We start from the raw sequence: 19,638 nt of genomic DNA on the forward strand, positions 1-19,638 counted from the left end.
TGTCGAAGTTCTTCACGTTGTCTTCGTGTTAAGTATATGGCGATGTCCTGTGGCGCTCGTACCTTCCGCTGGGAGAGGATTCTGTGTTTGTCATCCGAATTCAAAGGTTTGATGATTATAGGTCGGTCACCATGCATCTCGTAGACGTAGGCCCACTCTGTGAGCACAAGTGACTTCTTTACTTGTCAGGTTGAGAGACGGAATCTCATTCAACACATCAAGCACTTTTTTATGACAGTCTTTTGCAGTCCCTTTACCAAGTTCCTCAACCCCATAAATGACCAGATTATCGCGTCTAGTTCTAGCTTCCAGATCGTCTACATCTCTGTCAAGCTTCCTGATAGTCTCTCTGTGTGTAGAACATGTTCCAAAGTGTCACTCTTAGTTTGGAGTACCTTCATATCCAAACTCATAATTTCATGCTCACCTCGCAACCGTTTCACTTCCTGCAACACTTCAGGACAGTCAGATTTGTTCAAAAGTCTCATTCTTCATGAATGTTAATGAGTGTTAATGTCAGTGATAATTCGATCAAGTTTTGAATTGATATCGATATTCAAGTCTTTCGGTCCTGGATTTGTTTCAACATCACCACACAACTTCAGTCTACCTGACCAAAACACCAAATGTAAACATTCAGTTATGCGTCACTTCCTACTTTCCCATGCACGTGCGTCACACTTGCCATCATCTTCATACATCCTATGCATATAAGATAGGGAGAACATTATGGATGAACAACTTATTTATTCAGGTGATGCGATGTTTCAATACGATGCAAGAATCTGTATCGGAACGTCGCGTGACCTGAATAAGGAAGTAGTTTATCCATAAGGTTTGTCCTTATCTGACTCTTCGACTTCTAAAAATGCCACTCACAGAAGATACTATGCATATGTATATCTCATCACCTGGCTGATAATGATGTAAGAATAAACACGGCAACGCCCCTCTATCCATCAACGGGAAATTTGTATCTGTAAATATAACAGTCGATATCAATTTTGGACACACAGAACAAAAGGTATGCAGAGGAGCGAAGTTATACTAATATATAGAATTGGTTCGAAGTCGATTGCCGAGAATCTGGAATATAATAACACTTACATTAAACATGATCCCAACTTTTAAAAATGCATCTGTTCACGCGTTAGATATAATATAAAGCATACGTGGATAATATTAACATACAGCTTGTTCTGCAGTTCTCATGTAAAAGTATGTCAAGATGCATTATGTACATTTAATACATTTAATTGTACAATCGTTTTCCTCTGGATGTGATAGTGGTTTTCTCACTTGTATTTATCACTTTATTTCATGTAAATTTCTTTTGGTGAAGATGGTATTTCCTCACGGAATAATACATCCGTGTTGAGTAAGTTTATGACAAGAACTTTCATCATTGGTTGTCAACTCCGCCAACAGTCTCAGTCAGTATCATTTAGATATTGCCACAAGTTGATTCTCAAACTTCTCAGTCAAATTTCCCTGATTTTCAGTCCGTAAAAGAATTTGGTATTTGCGTGATGTAATGTGGTATGAAGAAGGCAGAAGCACAACAGTGTCCAATATATTGCCCAACAGTTCGGGATCTCTCCATCTATAATAGTCTTGGTAAGACTGTGTTGGAATGGTCCATGCGCTTTAAGTACTACGTGTTGCTTCCACGAACTCTCCATCTAAACGTAGCACAGGTCTAGACTTGGCATAGCACTAACCCCTCTTCACTGTCAAAACAAAACTAAGGTAAGTTGTTATTATCCAAGATTGTTATCATCCAGAGATAGCTTGTTAATATTTTCAAAACCTGTTATCATTATTGTGTACAACATTATGTATATAATTATGTGAACCTTTACATGTATTATGGAGCGGCATTAACATAAGCCGTTAAGGTTTGTTTGCCAATCCTTTTCGTTTTCCGAATAAAATATGTTTAAACCACAGTCAATAGAAAAAGCATATTAAACAATAGACACTCTTCCTGGTGGAATGAACTTGCCACATAACATAATATTATGCAGAGATTCGTTTTCGAGGAAATATTTCAATGTTAAAACTGTTAAGGATCTTTTTAATGCTGTTCATTTTCATGTAATTCTTGGTTATTAAAAAGAAATTGATTTAATTAATGAGTTTTGATTAATGTGTTCTGTAGATAGATGTATTTTAATGATATGTAGTTTAAATTAGTAACTTAGATTGTCAGTGGCTGTACCCTTAAAGGGGGTTAAAGTACTGTAAAATTATTGTCCTCCTGAGAGGGTACGTAAGTCCCAAAACTTTCAAAGTAGATTTAAACATACTACCATTTTAATCGTAGAATATATGTTCGTTTAATTTATGGCTAGATTATCTTAAATTGCTAGTGGCTGAAGGGATAGGTGTAAATCCAGCTAGGGTCCATGCAGGAAGCAAATGTACTGTAAGTCCCCATGGTCCCTAGTATGGTAATCTATCTTCAGTTATTGGCAATATATAGCCTGTTTTTACCTTGTATTGACATCTATAGTTAAATTGTTTTAGATTTAATTACTAGTTTTAAATTCTAATCTGTGATAATCTAGTTATTTTACTGTCCTTCCTTGACAGGTTTTTATAATTTACCATAACTTACTATGTATAAAATTAATTGTTCTCGTCACGATATGGTTGAAATATTGCCGATGTGACGATAAATTATAACTCACTCACTCACTCGTTTTCGGGGTCAGCTATTCAGGTCTTTTTAAAATTCACAATTTTACTCTGTGATTACATCTGTGATTAACGTAAACCATATGGGGCAATATGAACGTCGCATTTCTACTACCAAAGTAAGTTTAGATCAGTACAATCAGATGAAGCCGAGTAGTCAAGCGACATTCCACGATTGCATTATGGGAATGTAAACATTGCGAACGTTACCGTCTCGCTGAAAACTTGTGAGTCGAATTGAGACATTTAAAACGTCGGAAAACATAAACGTCATGTTTCCACCAGCGACGTTAGCTGCGTGAAGCAACTGCCAACCAAGAAACGGGATGCAACGGAGTAGTTTACTGTAGGAGGCTGAACGAGTCGATGGCAACGGACATGCATCGTGACGTCGCTTACATTGTGACGTAATGCAAAATTGTTCGATTACGAAGGGGGCAGACTAGAATGGCATTACATTGTGACGTAAAGCAAAAAAGTGCATATTATCGTACTGTCGGCGCCTTTGATCTTTCACCGAAGCATCTTAGAATACTCTATAAAATGAACCACAAATAACTGAAATGAATGCGACCAAATCACAATGAAACCTTCGTCCCTCAATGTAAGGTCAAGCATATGCTAAATTGGACAATCATTTGATATTGACAATCATTGAACTTTCCCTCTATGGTGTCCTATCATGATACGTCTCAGTTTGCAACTTATTTGTTCATGTCAGTGAGTGAGTTAAAACTTTACATCGCATCGGGAATATTGCAGCCATATAGCGATGAATGTTTCATATCATCCAAAGAAACATGCACTGTGTTCATGTCTGAGGATGAAGGTTCTTTGATCTTAGTTTTTGATTGAAAAAGCAAAAATTAGATGTGTGTTGAGACTTTAATTTAGTATTCCCCAAAAGATCACTTCTTGACATTTGCATTACGAAAATGTCATGTGTATTTCAGCAGAAATTTCGAATATAGCTATACCGATTTTATTCGTTTGTAGATTTTGCCATTATGGATCTTCGCGTTTACAACTGACGGCAAACATACATGATTTATATGGAGTTATTGAGGACCAGGTTTAGCAATATCCCCGACGTAGAACAGCGAACAAGAAATGTGTTTGAAACGGAATCAACGTGAGCAATGACGAATCAATTCTTTTCCTACTGAGGTACCCACTATAACTCAAAAATGAATACTTTCATGGTGAAACCTTAATCAGTATGTAATTATGGCAAACAGTAAAATAATTATTCTGAAAACCAGTTGCAACCAATATACAATTTCTCGGTGGGGGCAAAACACATTTAAGGACATGGTCGAGACCAGGAGCAACACTTCCATCCTTGCTGTAACTTTTGTTGCGGCATCTCATCAACGAATATGAAGCTGTTTCTTCTGATGCTTCTCGGTATGTATACTTACATTTGTGTTTACACTAGTATAGTGTAGTGCCGGGAATACTGGTAGCAGTAAATTGTGCATACATTTGATTTAGGTTGTTTGGCTTCTGCACGCACACTTGATGAAATTAACATGGTACTTAGAACTGGGTCACTTAATTTCGTTTCAAAGTCAAATCTACAGCGCAGAAACTACTGCTGAAAATGCCCTACGGAAAGCATTCTCTGTTCCGTGCTAACATAGTAAGATACCATGCCGTGGCGCTACACAGATAGCCTACTCAGACACATTATACCGACTCCAAAGCATCCAATCTGTAGTACATCACCTAAATGCCGAGCACCAGGCAGAAGAAAACCACGCACCATCATATGGTATACACTTCACATGTTTCGGCCTAGCCAGAGATGTAAAAAGACTGCTACTTCATTTGAGCTTCATCCTCTATTTGTTGCTCAAAATACCTAAATTCACAACCTCAATATGAGAAGAAATTGGGGATTTTATCTTTTGTTGCATAATATTAATTCATTTAAAGAAACATGCGAGTCAACTAGCTGCATGTGGAAGCCCGGATAGTTAGATAAGATATCAGAATTGAATTACCGTGTCACTTTTAAGCTGACTTTGTTCTTTTTCAGTCGCTCTGTTGACTGCAGAATGTGTCGTTGCAAAATGGGGAAATATATGAATCTGGCCCCTACCGGTAAGTCGAAGACAAATGTTGATTCTACCATGACATTTAAGTATGTTCGTTTTTGATTGGCTGTTACTAAAAAATAAGAAGTGAAAAAATTTGAATAACCACTTCAGAGAGCCGGTTCACTGCGCGTAGGAATATTTTGCACTCATTAACCCTTACAAAAGTAAACAAACATGTCGTCTGAAACTGTTACGTTTGACCTCGGCGATTTCTTTGAGGTGTTTGGATCGGATATGGAGGAAAATATTGACCCAGCCTGGTTCCAACATGAAATGACTGAACAATCACCAAAAGTAACTCTAAGTACCGAAGGTATGAATATGTAAACGTCATAATGTCCAGTTTCTTAGCGTCTTAGTCTAGGCCTCAATGTCACGCTAATATATCTTTCAATAAACATAAGGGTTTGCTTTTCAATTTTAAATAGAAACTACGCAAACTTAATTGAACGTCAGTTGATAATTGAACGTCAATTTATCACTTATTACTCATTTAATTTCGATTCAGAGGTTGATAATGGACATGCCGAGCCGCTGTCTAAACGTTTCAAGGCTGTTGATGATGCCGAGTTGGAACAAATCGTTCCTCAAAACAACAACCTTGGGCGTTAAATATATTCAAACGTAAGGATTAAATCTGGTTCTTAGTTAAACACTTTTATCTGTAATATTACGATGAATCATAAGCGTTCAGATGTTTGGATCGATATATTTTGACATCTAGAAAAACTCTACACAATAGTTTCCCTCCCGACAAACAGGAAAACACTTTCAGTAAATAAACTGATTTAACTTACCTGGTTACTGCACAGAATTTTCAATTTCCCCCCTGAGTGGCTTCAACTTCACAATGAAAACACAGATTTTGAGATGCTCCCTCCGGACGTACTGAATAAACTCCTCAAACGCTTCTACGAGGAAGCAACGCTGAGGGGCAGTACTATTCGAAATCATCCTTTGTCGAAATCAGGGCTTCAATTCACAGACACATCCGATAGCCCCCATTTCAAAGAAATATCAGTATCATCCAAGACAAAGAATTCCACAGAGCGAACAATAGTTTCTCGGGAATGTTGAAACGTCTTGAGCAGTTAGGCTTAGACAACCCCATCCATCATGAACCCATTTCACAGGGTGATTTACAAAAAATCCGAAATCACCAGACCGCTGATGACCCCTCCGAACTTATAAAAAAGGTCTGGTTTGACCTAACGTTAGGTTTCGGTCGCCTCGGATGCGAAAACCAACGTCAGCTGACGAGCATGTCCTTCGTTGTCGATACAGACGATCTCTGATGCGAATTTATAACAATGACGCACAGTGAGACCACTAAAAATCATCGTAGGGGTATTGATGCGACTGGCACTGCTTCCTGTCCGGTATTATCCTTTCGAAAATGCATGTCAAAACTCAATCCAAGTAACACAGCATATTTCCAGCAGCCCCGTAAAAACACATGCGGTTCACTTGAAAAGCACTTGGCCACAACACCTTGAAAACATGATGAAGGTGATTTCCCATGATTGTGGTCTCAGTAAAATCTACACTAATCACTGTGAACGGGCGACAACAGTTACCCTTTTGTCACATGCCGGTGTCGAAGGTCGAGGAATCACCAAAATAACGGGCCATAAGAATGAGCAGAGCTTTGTAGCAACCCACTATGTAATAACATAACATGAAATAAAATCCAAAAACAGTTCGTACTTAAGCGATTTTATTACAAAATTACTCTTTTACCACTGCTACGATACTGTTCACCCACGATGTGAACGTTATTTAAAAAATGTATGTATATATCCAACGTATAGAGCTTAAGTAAGTTGTACAGTATGTCCAAAAATATATGTCCCTCTAATAAAGAAAATTATTGTAATAGTTAGGAATTAAATGTATCATGTCCTATATATCAGTTTGAAGCTGAAAGGTTTTGTGTAAAGTATGTCAAAAAGTGATGTGACGTTATCGTAACGTCTTATGACGTCATTTTTGACATTATATGGTATGTTTCTTTACTTGAAAATGACTGATTATGCTGAAATGACATACACTTTGACGTCATTTACGACGTCATTAGGTGTTACGTGAACCCTGCATGCCGTTCTGGTATGCGTTTTCAACCAACGAATATAGCTCACCGTAAGCTCTATACGTTGTCAACCACCGAATACAGCTTACACCTAAGCTCTATACTGCGTAACCTCTATGCGGCGTAACAACGCCCACAAAGAAAAAAAAACCCCACTTTTATGTACGGTATGGTTTTTTTATTGAAGGGGCAGCAAGTGCGCCCGCTCCCACCAATTAACTATCAGAAAACACCTGAAGGAATAGCTTCTTAAGGGTGACGTTTGGCACTTTGTAAGTTTTATTACATAATGCGTTAAGATGTGCAAAATCTTATTACATTTCGCTACTCAACCCGGTATATAATACCAACGCGTTTTGTAATAAACTATCAGAAAACTTAGAAATATCAACAGTTCATATCATGGAACGGGTTTAAGCTGAAGTTTACACTTAATTAAAGGTGCAGAACACATATTGTCCTCACTGGAGGGAATATCTTCAACTTTGATTTTCAGTCATTTTCCAGCCTTAGGCAAAAGTACCAACTCGCTTTGTAATAAAATCGCTTAAGTACGAACTGTTTTTGGATTTTATTACATAGTGCGTTGTTATTACATAGTGGGTTGCTACTGGTGTTACGCAGTTTGTAATAACCCGATGTGTAATAAAATCGCCGAAGTCCGAAATGACGTCAGAACAAAGGTAAAACCAGACGAATCTATTTTTGAAGTTAGAGGGGTGTTCCTTATTACATAACTCATTGCATTTAAGTTTTCCATAACATAAGAAGAGAATGCCAGTACAGATGTTGCAAATTGCAATGTATTTGAAGAATACTTCGTTGTGGAAATACATAAAACATTTGACACTATGTAAATTGTTTCTTTTTTCCTGTTTCACCCCGAGTATGGGCGAAATCATTTAGAAGGCTTCATTCGAAGTAGTGTCAAAACACTACGCAAGGGTAATGAGTGCATATTTCAAACGCGTTTTATTCATGGTGCATATGTCGTGGTAGAATGGAGATAATCCTATTGTGTTTACATTTTGGAAGTGATTATAGTTGGTTGAACGCTGCTAAAACGCTGAAACATTTAGCAGCGTTCAACCAACTATAATCACTTCCAAAATGTAAACACAAGAGTATTATCTCCTAGTTGTGTGACGTGTCGATTCCCATGTTAAACCATTAAACCTCTGGATGTAAAGGAATTCGACAAAGAAAGAGATTTTATATAATCAGCAATCAAATAAACAAAATGAAGTTTACAAAGCACGACATCTCACAACAAATTCATTACGATAGCAGCCCACAACAGAATAGCAGTACAAGTTCAAAGGCAGTACAAATACAATGTTGCTGACATCAATGAAATACAGCGATGACGACATTAACTTCGCAGCCACAGTTGTCAAGTTCATGATTTGTATTTTCTTGCCATAATGACTTCAGGTGCAAAGAAATACTTTTCCGACACTCATAATAGTCGCAGTGACATGCTTTTTCATAGTTTACTTTTCCTACCATATCCAAATTCTTTACTTTCAGCCACAAATGAATCCATGCATGTGTTTTGAATCTGACCTGTGAATATGTTAAGTGTTTGACATATATGTTGAATATGTTATATCATGGTGTACTTGGTGTCATTTTGCATTGGAATTTACTTCATATAACGTGATTGTTACAGTGGAATATTGTTTCTGATCACACACATGATAAGTAATTATGAAAGGGACTTTTTCCCTTTCCAATTGCCTAACAAGTTACGCCTTGCTTGTATTTTCAATTTGACACACAGTGTATGCGACAGCATCAGTAACAGATTCTCATAAGTTTGGTTTCGCAGGCGGAGTCTATCAAGTTCTGGCACTGAATGATGAGATGGTGAGAAACGCGCTACGATTCTAATGCGCATCAAAACAAAAAAATGGGCAATAAATCATTCTTGTTCTGCTATACTAGTTCTGATGCATATTTCACTTGTCAGTAGTGAATAATACATATACAATGGAGTTATGCATATACATTATGCAAATGGTGCAATAGGTAGTGATTAGTGATCCAAACATCAAATTATGTTACAGGCAGTAATTTACGTACAAGTAGTAAAATACGTCTACAAAACTTGATATCAGATTGTTACGTTTAATACGAGCATTATTCAGTTCAGTTCAGTTCAGTTCAGTTTATTCAGTAATTCTGGCCTTAAGGCCTACATTACAATTATTGTTGTTCCAGAATACTTTGCAGGTCACGTGAACATATGGTTTCATACATGGTTACATTTATGGCTACGCACAGTAAAAACATGTTTGAGATACATTGCTACAGAGGGCACATTCTTGAGATACATTGCTACAGACTTAATGGTAACTGAATGTCATTCGTGATTAAACATATTAAGACTTCTGTCTCGAAAATGAGTTAAAAACAAACTTGCATCACCAACTGACTGACTTAACCATACAAAACCATGACCATGTGAAATACATAAGTTTTCTTACATAAGATGGCCACGTCGCTTTACCAATGTTGTCTATATGGACAAGCATGTTATAAGACTTTTTAGGTAATCTACTTTCTTGCATACACAATATCTTAAACCAGAATTTTATACATCGAATTGCATGCTTGAAAGTTCACGCTGAGCTGGGTCATGTAAAAAAACATTGGTTCCACTTTGCGTTTTCATTTCTGAGTAAAACACATATTTAAATTACGTGCTTGAACAGTTCAGGTTGAACTGGTTAATGTAATAACAACACTGGTTCGACGTTATGCTTTCATTTCTAAGTAAAACACATAATTCAAACGCTGAACCGTTTATAAATCGGAACATATGTTGTGTTTACACTTAACTTTTATCATTAAACGTTGCGTGTGTGTTTTCGTTTCAACTGGGAGATGGGAATACTTCAGTTGCGTGTTTTCATTTGTACATTAAATTTAACTTTGAGGTTGTGTAAATAATGACAACGTTTTCAATCAATGTTCGCTTCAGTATTATTTACGGGAATCTATATATTTCATTTCTCTACAGGAAGTATTTATCAAAATTCCGACTTGGCTCCAAATAAACTGGCAGATACCAAAACATAAATCTTGTTAATAATAAATGTATAATGTGTAAAGATGATATTGAAGGTGAATTACATTTTCTATTATAAAGTCCATCATATGTTAATTATAGAATAATGAATAAAGTATATTAAACCATATTCTACTTCATATCAAAAGTTTAGACTCACTATTGCAAACATAGCCACTTACTTCAGGCAACTGTTGAAAACTAAATTTTGCAAAGTATTCCATACTATTTAAAGATACTGTTCACACATGAACTCATGTATTCTAAAACAAATCCGTAACGTTGAAAGCACTATAGTTATCAGTTCAATGAATGATAAAAATCAATGAAGATTGGCGAATTCCTAACCAAACGCAGCTGTTCACATGCACGATATTTGCACATGCTTTTCAACAATTCGATGCATGATCCTCGTGCAGTTTATCAGCATAAGGTTTGCAGTTGATTCCCCCAAGTTAGTGGAGAAATCAATCTTCGATGTAACCTTATACACACACACACATATATATATACATAAAATATAGTGAGCGTTTTCAGTGAGTCTAAAGTTTTGAAAGGACGTGTATTATAAATGTCCATCATTATTTAAGCATATTCAACTTCTTAGTATTAACAATATTAGAGTATAATGTAACTTATAAATATAAGGCTAGTATATTAAATGGGTAAATTAGAACGCAGTAATTGTACATCCTGCTTTATTTTTTCATTGTCACCATCTTTGAAAAAACATTGTACCAATACTTTTGTTTGATGAACCCATTGTCTGTACAGTGTGTGAGTGAGTTTAGATTAACAGTCACATCGGAAATAATTTCCGACATATCGTGACTATAACAAGTTTTAAAGTGCATGTAAAACATAATAAAAACCTATCATCGAAGGACAGTAAAACCAACTAGAATATCACAGTATCAAGAAATAAAACTAGCATCTCTCTCTAAAATTGGATTTCAAATTAGGACAATACAGTAGAAAAATGGGCTATAGATCGCCAACAACTCAAGGTTCAGCCGCTAGCGAATGTAGTCAGATTTAGCCATAATTTAGAATTACAAAATTGCTACGTTTTAAAATTGGCAAGTGTAAATTTACTGAATGTTTTTGGGACTTACATATCCTCTCAGTAGAACAACAATATTACATTACTTCAACCCCCTTTAACAATCGCAGATGCAAATTCATACTACTATTTACAATAAAATATTATTTATCTATTTACAAAACTTATCGTTCAAAAATTATCTAATAATTCTATTTGTTTAAAAAAATCAAATAACAAGAGCCACCTCAGCAGAAATACACAGCCAGTGACAATTAATTGTTTTGGGTAATTAAGACCTCATTACAAATCTCTCACGGATGTTAAAATTTCACCAAACTGTCACCACTTAGATGAATACATATACACTTTGTAATCCGATAATTACTTTCCGAATTAGGGACACTGAATATGAGTGAATATGAGTACATGATGTAAGTAGGACTACGTTAGCCTACTACACAGACACATAGACACTTGACCAGAGATTACCTCTTGGCAAAAGAAATGAAAGCACAACTAAATTGACCCACAGTATAAAGAAAACTTGGTCTGGTCAAGTTGGTCTATAGAAATTTGTTATGTAAGATTAAAGACGAACTTTTATGAAACAATATATCCTAATATACAGAAGCAATACCACCATAAGTACAGTACAGACAGTGTGTCTTCAGCACCGCCTGACTAAACCTGGCCGGCTGATAAACAAAATGTATAAATGCTAGTTTTCCATAGAGAATGAGTGAGTGAGTTAATATTCAGCGTCACGTCGGCAAAGTTTTAGCCATATCGTGACGAGAAAAATGTTGACGTTGACAAAGAATATGTGTATATTATAAAATCTGTCATCAAAGGACAGTAAAACAACTAGACTATCACAGTTAGACTTAAAACTAGTATGTTACGTTAAATAGCTTTTTTTTGGATCATACAATGTAAAACAGGCTATAGGTCGCCAACAACTGAAGGTAGATCACCATACTAGGGTCCATGGGAACTGACAGTATCTTTGCTACCTGCTTGGACCCCAGCTGGATTTACACCATCACCTCAGCCTTTGGCGATGGTAGGAAAAATTAGCCATAATTTAAAATGACACATATTCTATTATTTAAACGCTTGGTATAGCTAAATTGACTTTGAAAGTTTTGGGACTTAAGGACCCTCTCGGGACCACACAGAATGAACTACAGCAACCTTGTAAGAACATGTATATGTTCCTGAGAAACATTTCTGCATTTAGTAATTAGCAAAACAATGGCCAAATTTCGGAAGAAACAAAATATTGAACAGCAGCAGAGGAGGTAGTAAACATGCCCACTAAAAAAATTAGAAATATTATGAAAATACTGGTGCTGTTTTGATTTGAAAACGTCGTGAACATTCGATGTATGACGCTCTCTCTTCAATAATCATATCAAAAGGGTCCGTTTGATGAAACCTCAGTACAATGTAGACCCAAAGGGCTGGAGCTGATTGAATATTCCTGGGCAAAAGCCCCAGTGACCCTTGGATATATTTTTGTTGTTACTATGATTAAGACGACTTTTGGTCAACATTTCTTTTGTCGTCGACAACCATTCCCCCATATGTTGTGATTCAGCATGGATTGGTGTATTAAGTATTTTCCTAAAATTCAAATTTTGCCTATGTATAGTTTCTTTTTTTTTGAAGAATATATTTTGCTTGACTAAGACGACTTACGTTATCTTATACTGCTAGATTAGTTTGCTGAATCAGTTGAAGATAATGATACACGTTCACATGATATAGTCGGAATTGTACAATCGCTGTCTTCTTGATATGAAAGTGGTTTGGTCACTTATATTTATCATTTTATTTCATGTAAAATACTTTTTTTGAAGATGTATCTCCTCACTGAATAATACAGGCGTTTTGAGTGTCTTAAAACCAAGAGCTTTCAACGTTGGTTGTCGACTCCGGGTCAAGGCGAAATGAGGTTGACTTCAGCCTTCAGTTAATATCATTTAGATATTGCCACATGCCGATTCCCAATTTCTCAGTCAGTTTCCCCTGATTCTCAGTCCATAAAACAATTTGGCATTTGCGTGATGTAACGTGATATGAACAAGGTACAAACACGCCCCTTACATACAACACATATCCATCTAAACGTTGCCTAAGTACAGATATGGCACAGAACTACCCCTTCCCGACTGTCGAACAGAAACAGCATATTGCACTTTGAACACTCTTCCTTGTTGCATAAACTTGCCACATAAGAATATATTATGCAGAGAGTCGATTTAAAGTCGGCTATTCACGTATACACTTTTGAGTAAAACTTCAAAACATTACTCTAGAAATCACGCAAAACACATAAACTGATTATGAATGTATTTTATCAAATTGCTGCTCGTACGACATGGTAATCGAAGCTTCGTAATAATAGACAAGCAAATAAACTTACCCCACAGTTTGTCAGAAATATCAGCATAAAAGCTTCAGCTTAATAGTTAACATGTTAATACTCCATAAAATGATTTTAAACACAACAATTCTGTTGGTTTTCTGTCAACAAAATTCATATTGACACGTATGTAGACATTCATTTATGATTCCCTAAAAAATCTCCCATAAGTGCATATTTGTATGTTTATGTTTATGTTTTTGTGTATGTCTTAGTGGTTTAAACGTATTTTTATTTCCAAAGGAATCTGGATCGGTAAAAAAGCAAAACTTGCTTATGTAAATACCTCTCCAGGTAATAAGTTGACACAGCTGGTAATACGTTTTACAAGATAATGCTAAACATAATATACAGTTGCACAAACGGAATATATAAAGCCAGTATTTTGGAGCCAGTGGTGCTTATGGAAAAGTACGAAAATACAGTTATTCTTCTCATATAAAATTGCTCAAATATTTGCTTTTAGCGATAAAGTCGTGAATTTATTGAAGGATTTCCATGTTCGTGTAACTGCTGACAGAACAATGGCCATAAAGTACAGATGTCAGGTCTTTACCACGTATGTAAAAGTAAATAGTCTTTCTGATATTATCGTATTGAAGGCAATTAAAGAAAAGGTATACACAAATTGATACCCCCATGTGCACTCTGGGTTTCTGACACACAGCGCCTAAACTTATCAGCGTTTAAGTCGCTGCAGCCGAGTCTGAGGTGACAGTAGAAAATTTGGCAGAATCTAGAACCACAATTCAAGTCCAGGTTATTCGTAATTCTGTAAGAACGATTCATTAATGATTGAAAATCTTTTAGTTACTTCATCTGTTAGATTATTCTACAAGTTGATCGTGTCCGGAAGGAATGATCTGGCATAAGACTGTGTTCTTCACAGACTATTAGCTCTGGAAAATTACAGTCCAAAATCCCAGATGTAACTCTTGAGATTAGTGGCAGTCACATTAAGCCAAGTAATGACGTGCGAAATCTGTGAGTCAAGTTCGACAGAAACATGACGATGAAAAACCATGCCAAGTCAACATGCTGATCTGCCTTCTTCCAGCTATTTAGGATCAGCAAGACCAAGGAATACCTTGACAATAACAGTCTGAGGACAGTTATACAAGCCTGTGTCACATCACGTCTTGACTAAGGAAATGCCCTCCTCAATGGGACTATTGCCACTAACATCAAACTACTGCAACAAGTGCAGAGCAGTGCTGCGAGGATGCTGACTGGTACCAAGAGAACTGACCATATCACCCCTGTCCTGAAATGACTCCACTGGCTACCCGTAGAGCGCTGCATCACTTTCAGGGCTTTTTCTATCACATATTCAGCACTAAATGATGAAAACTCCCCAACCTGTATTAAGGACATGTTATATCACTACCAACCCACAAGAGCTTTACGATTAGCCGATGATACACTACTTCATGTTCCTAAAACTAAAACAAAGATTGGCGAAGTGGGTCTATGCTTTGCAGCTCCAAAACTGTGGAATGCTCTACCAGAATGCAATCAGTTCCGAGAATATCGTAACCGCCTCCGTGGTGTAGTGGTTAGAGCGACCGCCCGGAGAGCGGAAGGTCGCGGGTTCGATCCCCGACCGCGTCATACCAAAAGACGTTAAAATATGGTACTTGTTGGTCCCTGCCTGGCGCTCGGCATTAATGGGTACAACAAGGACTGGTCGGCTCGGAGTCAGTATACTGTGTCTGAGTGGGGTATTCATGCTTCACTGCGGCATGGTATCTCAGTGGGCTAGCACTATAAAACCAGCTTCCGTCTGGGCTAGTACAAACAGCCGCACATACACATACACACGCATGCACGTCGTCATATGAGCGAAATATTCTCAAGTACGACGTTAAACCCAATTTCACCTCACCTCACCGAGAATATCGTGACCAGGGCGCCAGTGTCATTGGATCCAAAACTATATCTTCTCGATTGCCCAATAACAGCTCTATTTTCACAGCAGAAGCTAATGCCGTATTAACAGCTCTTAAATATATAAATAAACAACGTAAATATAAATAATACATAATCTTTTTCCGATTCTCTTTCATTAAATATCTTTCTTGTAAACATCCACTTTTAATAGAAATGATTGAATTGAATAATGAGCTTGCTACTGGCCAGTGCGACATCGTCTTTACTTGGTTACCTAGCCATGTTGGTATTTCTGGGAACACAATGGCCGATTTGTTTGCTAAGGCAGCACTCAACAAATCTGTGACACCACTTCTTATGCCCAATAACAGCTCTATTTTCACAGCAGAAGCTAATGCCGTATTAACAGCTCTTAAATATATAAATAAACAACGTAAATATAAATAATACATAATCTTTTTCCGATTCTCTTTCATTAAATATCTTTCTTGTAAACATCCACTTTTAATAGAAATGATTGAATTGAATAATGAGCTTGCTACTGGCCAGTGCGACATCGTCTTTACTTGGTTACCTAGCCATGTTGGTATTTCTGGGAACACAATGGCCGATTTGTTTGCTAAGGCAGCACTCAACAAATCTGTGACACCACTTCTTATCCCATACCCAGATTACAAAGCTAGCATTAGAACTTACATCCGTGATCTGATGCAGAAGAAGTGGGACACCCAAGTCGGTATCAATAAATTACATGCAATAAAACCCTACATCGGTTACACCTACTTGGGTTTTCAGTCCAGATTTGAAGAGGTCATCATGCGACGATGTCGTATTGGCCCCACAAGATATACTCATGAATACCTATTGAAAGATGAGGATCCTCCGTTTTGAATCCCTTGTGATGAAAGAATCACGATCAAGCATGTCTTGCCTGCCTGTGTTGAATATTCCATCACAAGGGATAACTATTTCAAATCACAAACTATGAAGGATCTTTTTAATAATATAAGTTCTCATTTAATTATTGCACTTTTAAAATAATTAGATTTGTTAAATGATTTGTAAATAGATAAATATTTTATTATTGGTAGTTTAGAATAATATCTGAGATTGTTAGTGGCTGTACCCTCAAAGGGGGTTGAAGTATTGTAAAATGATTGTCCTTCTGAGAAGGTACGTAAGTCCCAAAACATTCAAAGTCAATTTAAATGAATCCACCATTTTTAATCGTAGAATATGTGTATTTTTAATATATGGCTAAATGTGTCTAAACCGCTAACTACTGAAGGGATGGTGTAAATCCAGCTAGGGTCCATGCAGGAAGCAAATGTACTGTAAGTCCCCATGGTCCCACGTATGGTGATCTACCTTCAGTTGTTGGCAGTATATAGCCTGTTTTTACCTTGTATCGTCATCTATGGTTAAACTGTTTTAGATTTAATTACTAGTTATAAATTCGAATCTGTGATAATCTAGTTATTTTACTGACCTTGGTTGACAGGTTTTTACAGTTTACCATTAATAACTGTGTATAAAAATTAATTGTTCTCGTCACGATACGGCCAAAATATTGCCGATGTGAGGATACATTTTAACTCACTCACTCACTCGTGACCAGGGCACTTCAGAATTAAGGTTTTTAAGCCAACTGACATTTACATTCCAAAATTTCCATGTACATATATATATTTCCGTACAACTGCCCAATTTCTAGTTTATGATTATTTTTCCATTTTGGAATTAGCACTTACTGCCACGGAAAAACATCATCTGAATGATCCAAATTGGATATTAAGTTACATGAGCTATGGCCAATCAATGCCATATTGGGCTATACCACATTTGTTATGATGAAACCTAAATCAGTATTTAATTAAGGTAAACAGTAAAATAATCATGTGAGCATAATTATAATGCACATGAGCAACAGATGCAACCAATAAACACTTTCTCTGCGTGTGGAAAACATATTTAAAGTCGTGGTTCAGACCAGGGGCATCACTTCCCGTGAAGGGCCACCTCCTCGTGGTGGGTGCTGGGTCACGCTAAGAGCCCTTCAACCCCCCGTTGTGGACCCGGGGGCATATTTGGTCCACCAACCTGTTTGCCGTGGGTTGCGCCCCTGTGTCGGTGGAGGACGGGATTCTGGTGGTTGAGGGCACAGGAGCCAGGAACAGTGTTCCTTTGCCCAACACACCACTTTGACCCTTACTTCACCTAGACGGGTGGTAGAATGGGCCCGGTTCTACCAATCGGCTGGTCACGCCAGGCCCTGTGCATGGAGAGTATTTCTGCATCTATTTAAGATATTATTTGGTCTTGGCTCTTTAAATCGAATCATATAATTGCATGTATCTATGAAACTGCCTAGAGTCCTATGCCAGAAGGCGGTGGCTCATGGGCCAATCTGGTTATACAGACCTCTGATTTCTGTGTTTCTTTAAGGAAAATGCCATGGGCCGAACCAGCCTGACATTTCTTCTTTTAGTGACTACAGCTTTTCATGTTTCTATATCTGGAGTATAACACCCCTGTAGCCCTGGTGTTGCAGTGTGGCTTCCCCTGTGACACCGTTTTTGTTGACACTCGATGGCGGGTGGGGAACAGGGGTGCTGAACCATATTAATACTATCATGTCTCAAAACAATTCTTCTGGTTCCGCAAAACAAAACAAACGTCGACATGTTGAGGCTTTGTCATCTGATGATGATGTATCACCTACCGTCGTAGATTCTTGGCCAAAGTTTATTGTCATTGCTCCTGCTGATGGGGACACTCTAAAATTGAACCCTTTTGCTATTTCCAAGGGCATTCAAGGTATATGTGGTGATGTAAAAAATGTCACGCGTCTCCGAGGTGGTTCACTCCTAGTGGAATGTGCACTGCGGCAACAGTCTGTTAACCTGCTGTCCTTAAAACAGTTTGTTAACACCAAAGTTGTTGTGTCGGTGCACAAAACACTGAATTCTACTCGAGGAATTATCAGAGATCGCGCTCGTTGTTTGACTGACATGAGCGAAGAGGAAATCGCTGCTGAATTGAAAAGTCAAGGAGTGACTGCTGTCAAGCGGTTTACAAAGAAACAACATGATGGTACTATCAGCAAAACTAACACGTATCTCTTCACTTTCTCACTTTCAGTTCTTCCTAAATCTATTAAAGCCGGCTACTTCAACATCAGTGTGGAGGTCTATATACCTAACCCACTCAGGTGTTACAACTGTCAAAAGTTTGGACACGGTTCCAAATTTTGCCGTGGCATTTCAACATGCTTCCGCTGTGGTGGTGCTCATGAGAGCTCAGAGTGTACAGACAACATGAAGTGTGTCAACTGCGGCGGACAGCACATGGCTTCCTCAAAATCATGTCCAATTTTCCTCCGTGAGACCAGTATCCTGAAGATAAAACACACGAATAACATCACTTATCAAGAAGCTAAAAAGTTGGTACCATCTATTGGCCAGAACCTGTCTACAAAAACCTATTCAGCTGCAATTTCCTCGCCTGCTCTTGTGACTAAAGTTCCTACTGTCTCAGTTTCCTGCCAAACAGTTATTTCTTGGCTCAAAACAGACCATATTCAGGTTAGTGAACTCACTCAGGTATGCCAGAGTGAGCCGGTTCAGAGGAAAGTAACATCTTCATCTCAGACAGACTCTCAACCCATACAGGAAAAAACTCGTGAACCACAGCAAAGAAATGAGAATGACCCTCACGCAGACGGTAAAACTCATTTAACAAGTAAAGAAAAAAAGCAAGCAAAAAAGGCGAGGGCACACAAAAATTTAGAGATCGCTTCTCCTACAACAACTCAGATAGAGGTTCATAATACATTTGATCCTCTGGAGATGGACGTGAGTCCGTCCCTCCCAATCCATGGGAATAAACCCCCCTCCCGCTCCCGATCTCCAATTTCACCTCCATGAGCAGCTCTAATAACATTATTCAGTGGAATTGTAGAGGACTAAATAATAATTTTAATGATATACAGTTACTTATACAAGATTTTAAACCATCGGCATTTTGTCTACAAGAAACGTTTTTCAAGGAAACGGATCAAATTGATGTAAGACAATATTCTTCATACAACTTCTTTTCTCCTACTGGGCCAAAAGCCACTGGAGGATCTTCCATATTAATCAGGCAGGGTGTAATACACAGTCCTGTTACTCTGAATACAACACTTCAGGCTGTTGCTGTTCGTGTGACCATGCACATTGTTTTTACTTTGTGCTCTCTCTATATTCCCCCTTCCTCCTCTGTACAGCTTGTTGATCTCCAGGCACTTTATGACCAACTTCCTAAGCCCTG

The 19,638-nt window shown here is 37.6% G+C and overlaps 1 protein-coding gene across 1 annotated transcript; it reads left to right on the forward strand.

The window, feature by feature from the left end:
• Positions 1–17,960: 17,960 nt before the first annotated feature.
• LOC124271506 lies at positions 17,961–19,253 on the forward strand. Its single transcript, XM_046706656.1, has one exon. It carries the CDS (start codon positions 17,961–17,963, stop codon positions 19,251–19,253), a length of 1,293 nt encoding a protein of 430 aa, XP_046562612.1.
• Positions 19,254–19,638: the final 385 nt, after the last annotated feature.

The sequence above is a fragment of the Haliotis rubra genome, unplaced genomic scaffold (assembly GCF_003918875.1).
Source record: "Haliotis rubra isolate DU_JTF1 unplaced genomic scaffold, ASM391887v1 Scf1607, whole genome shotgun sequence".
Lineage (NCBI taxonomy): Eukaryota > Metazoa > Mollusca > Gastropoda > Lepetellida > Haliotidae > Haliotis > Haliotis rubra.

Bases quoted from the DNA above. Each gene is read 5' to 3' on its own strand.
- LOC124271506 (XM_046706656.1), top strand. From the start codon at position 17,961: ATGTCTCAAAACAATTCTTCTGGTTCCGCAAAACAAAACAAACGTCGA.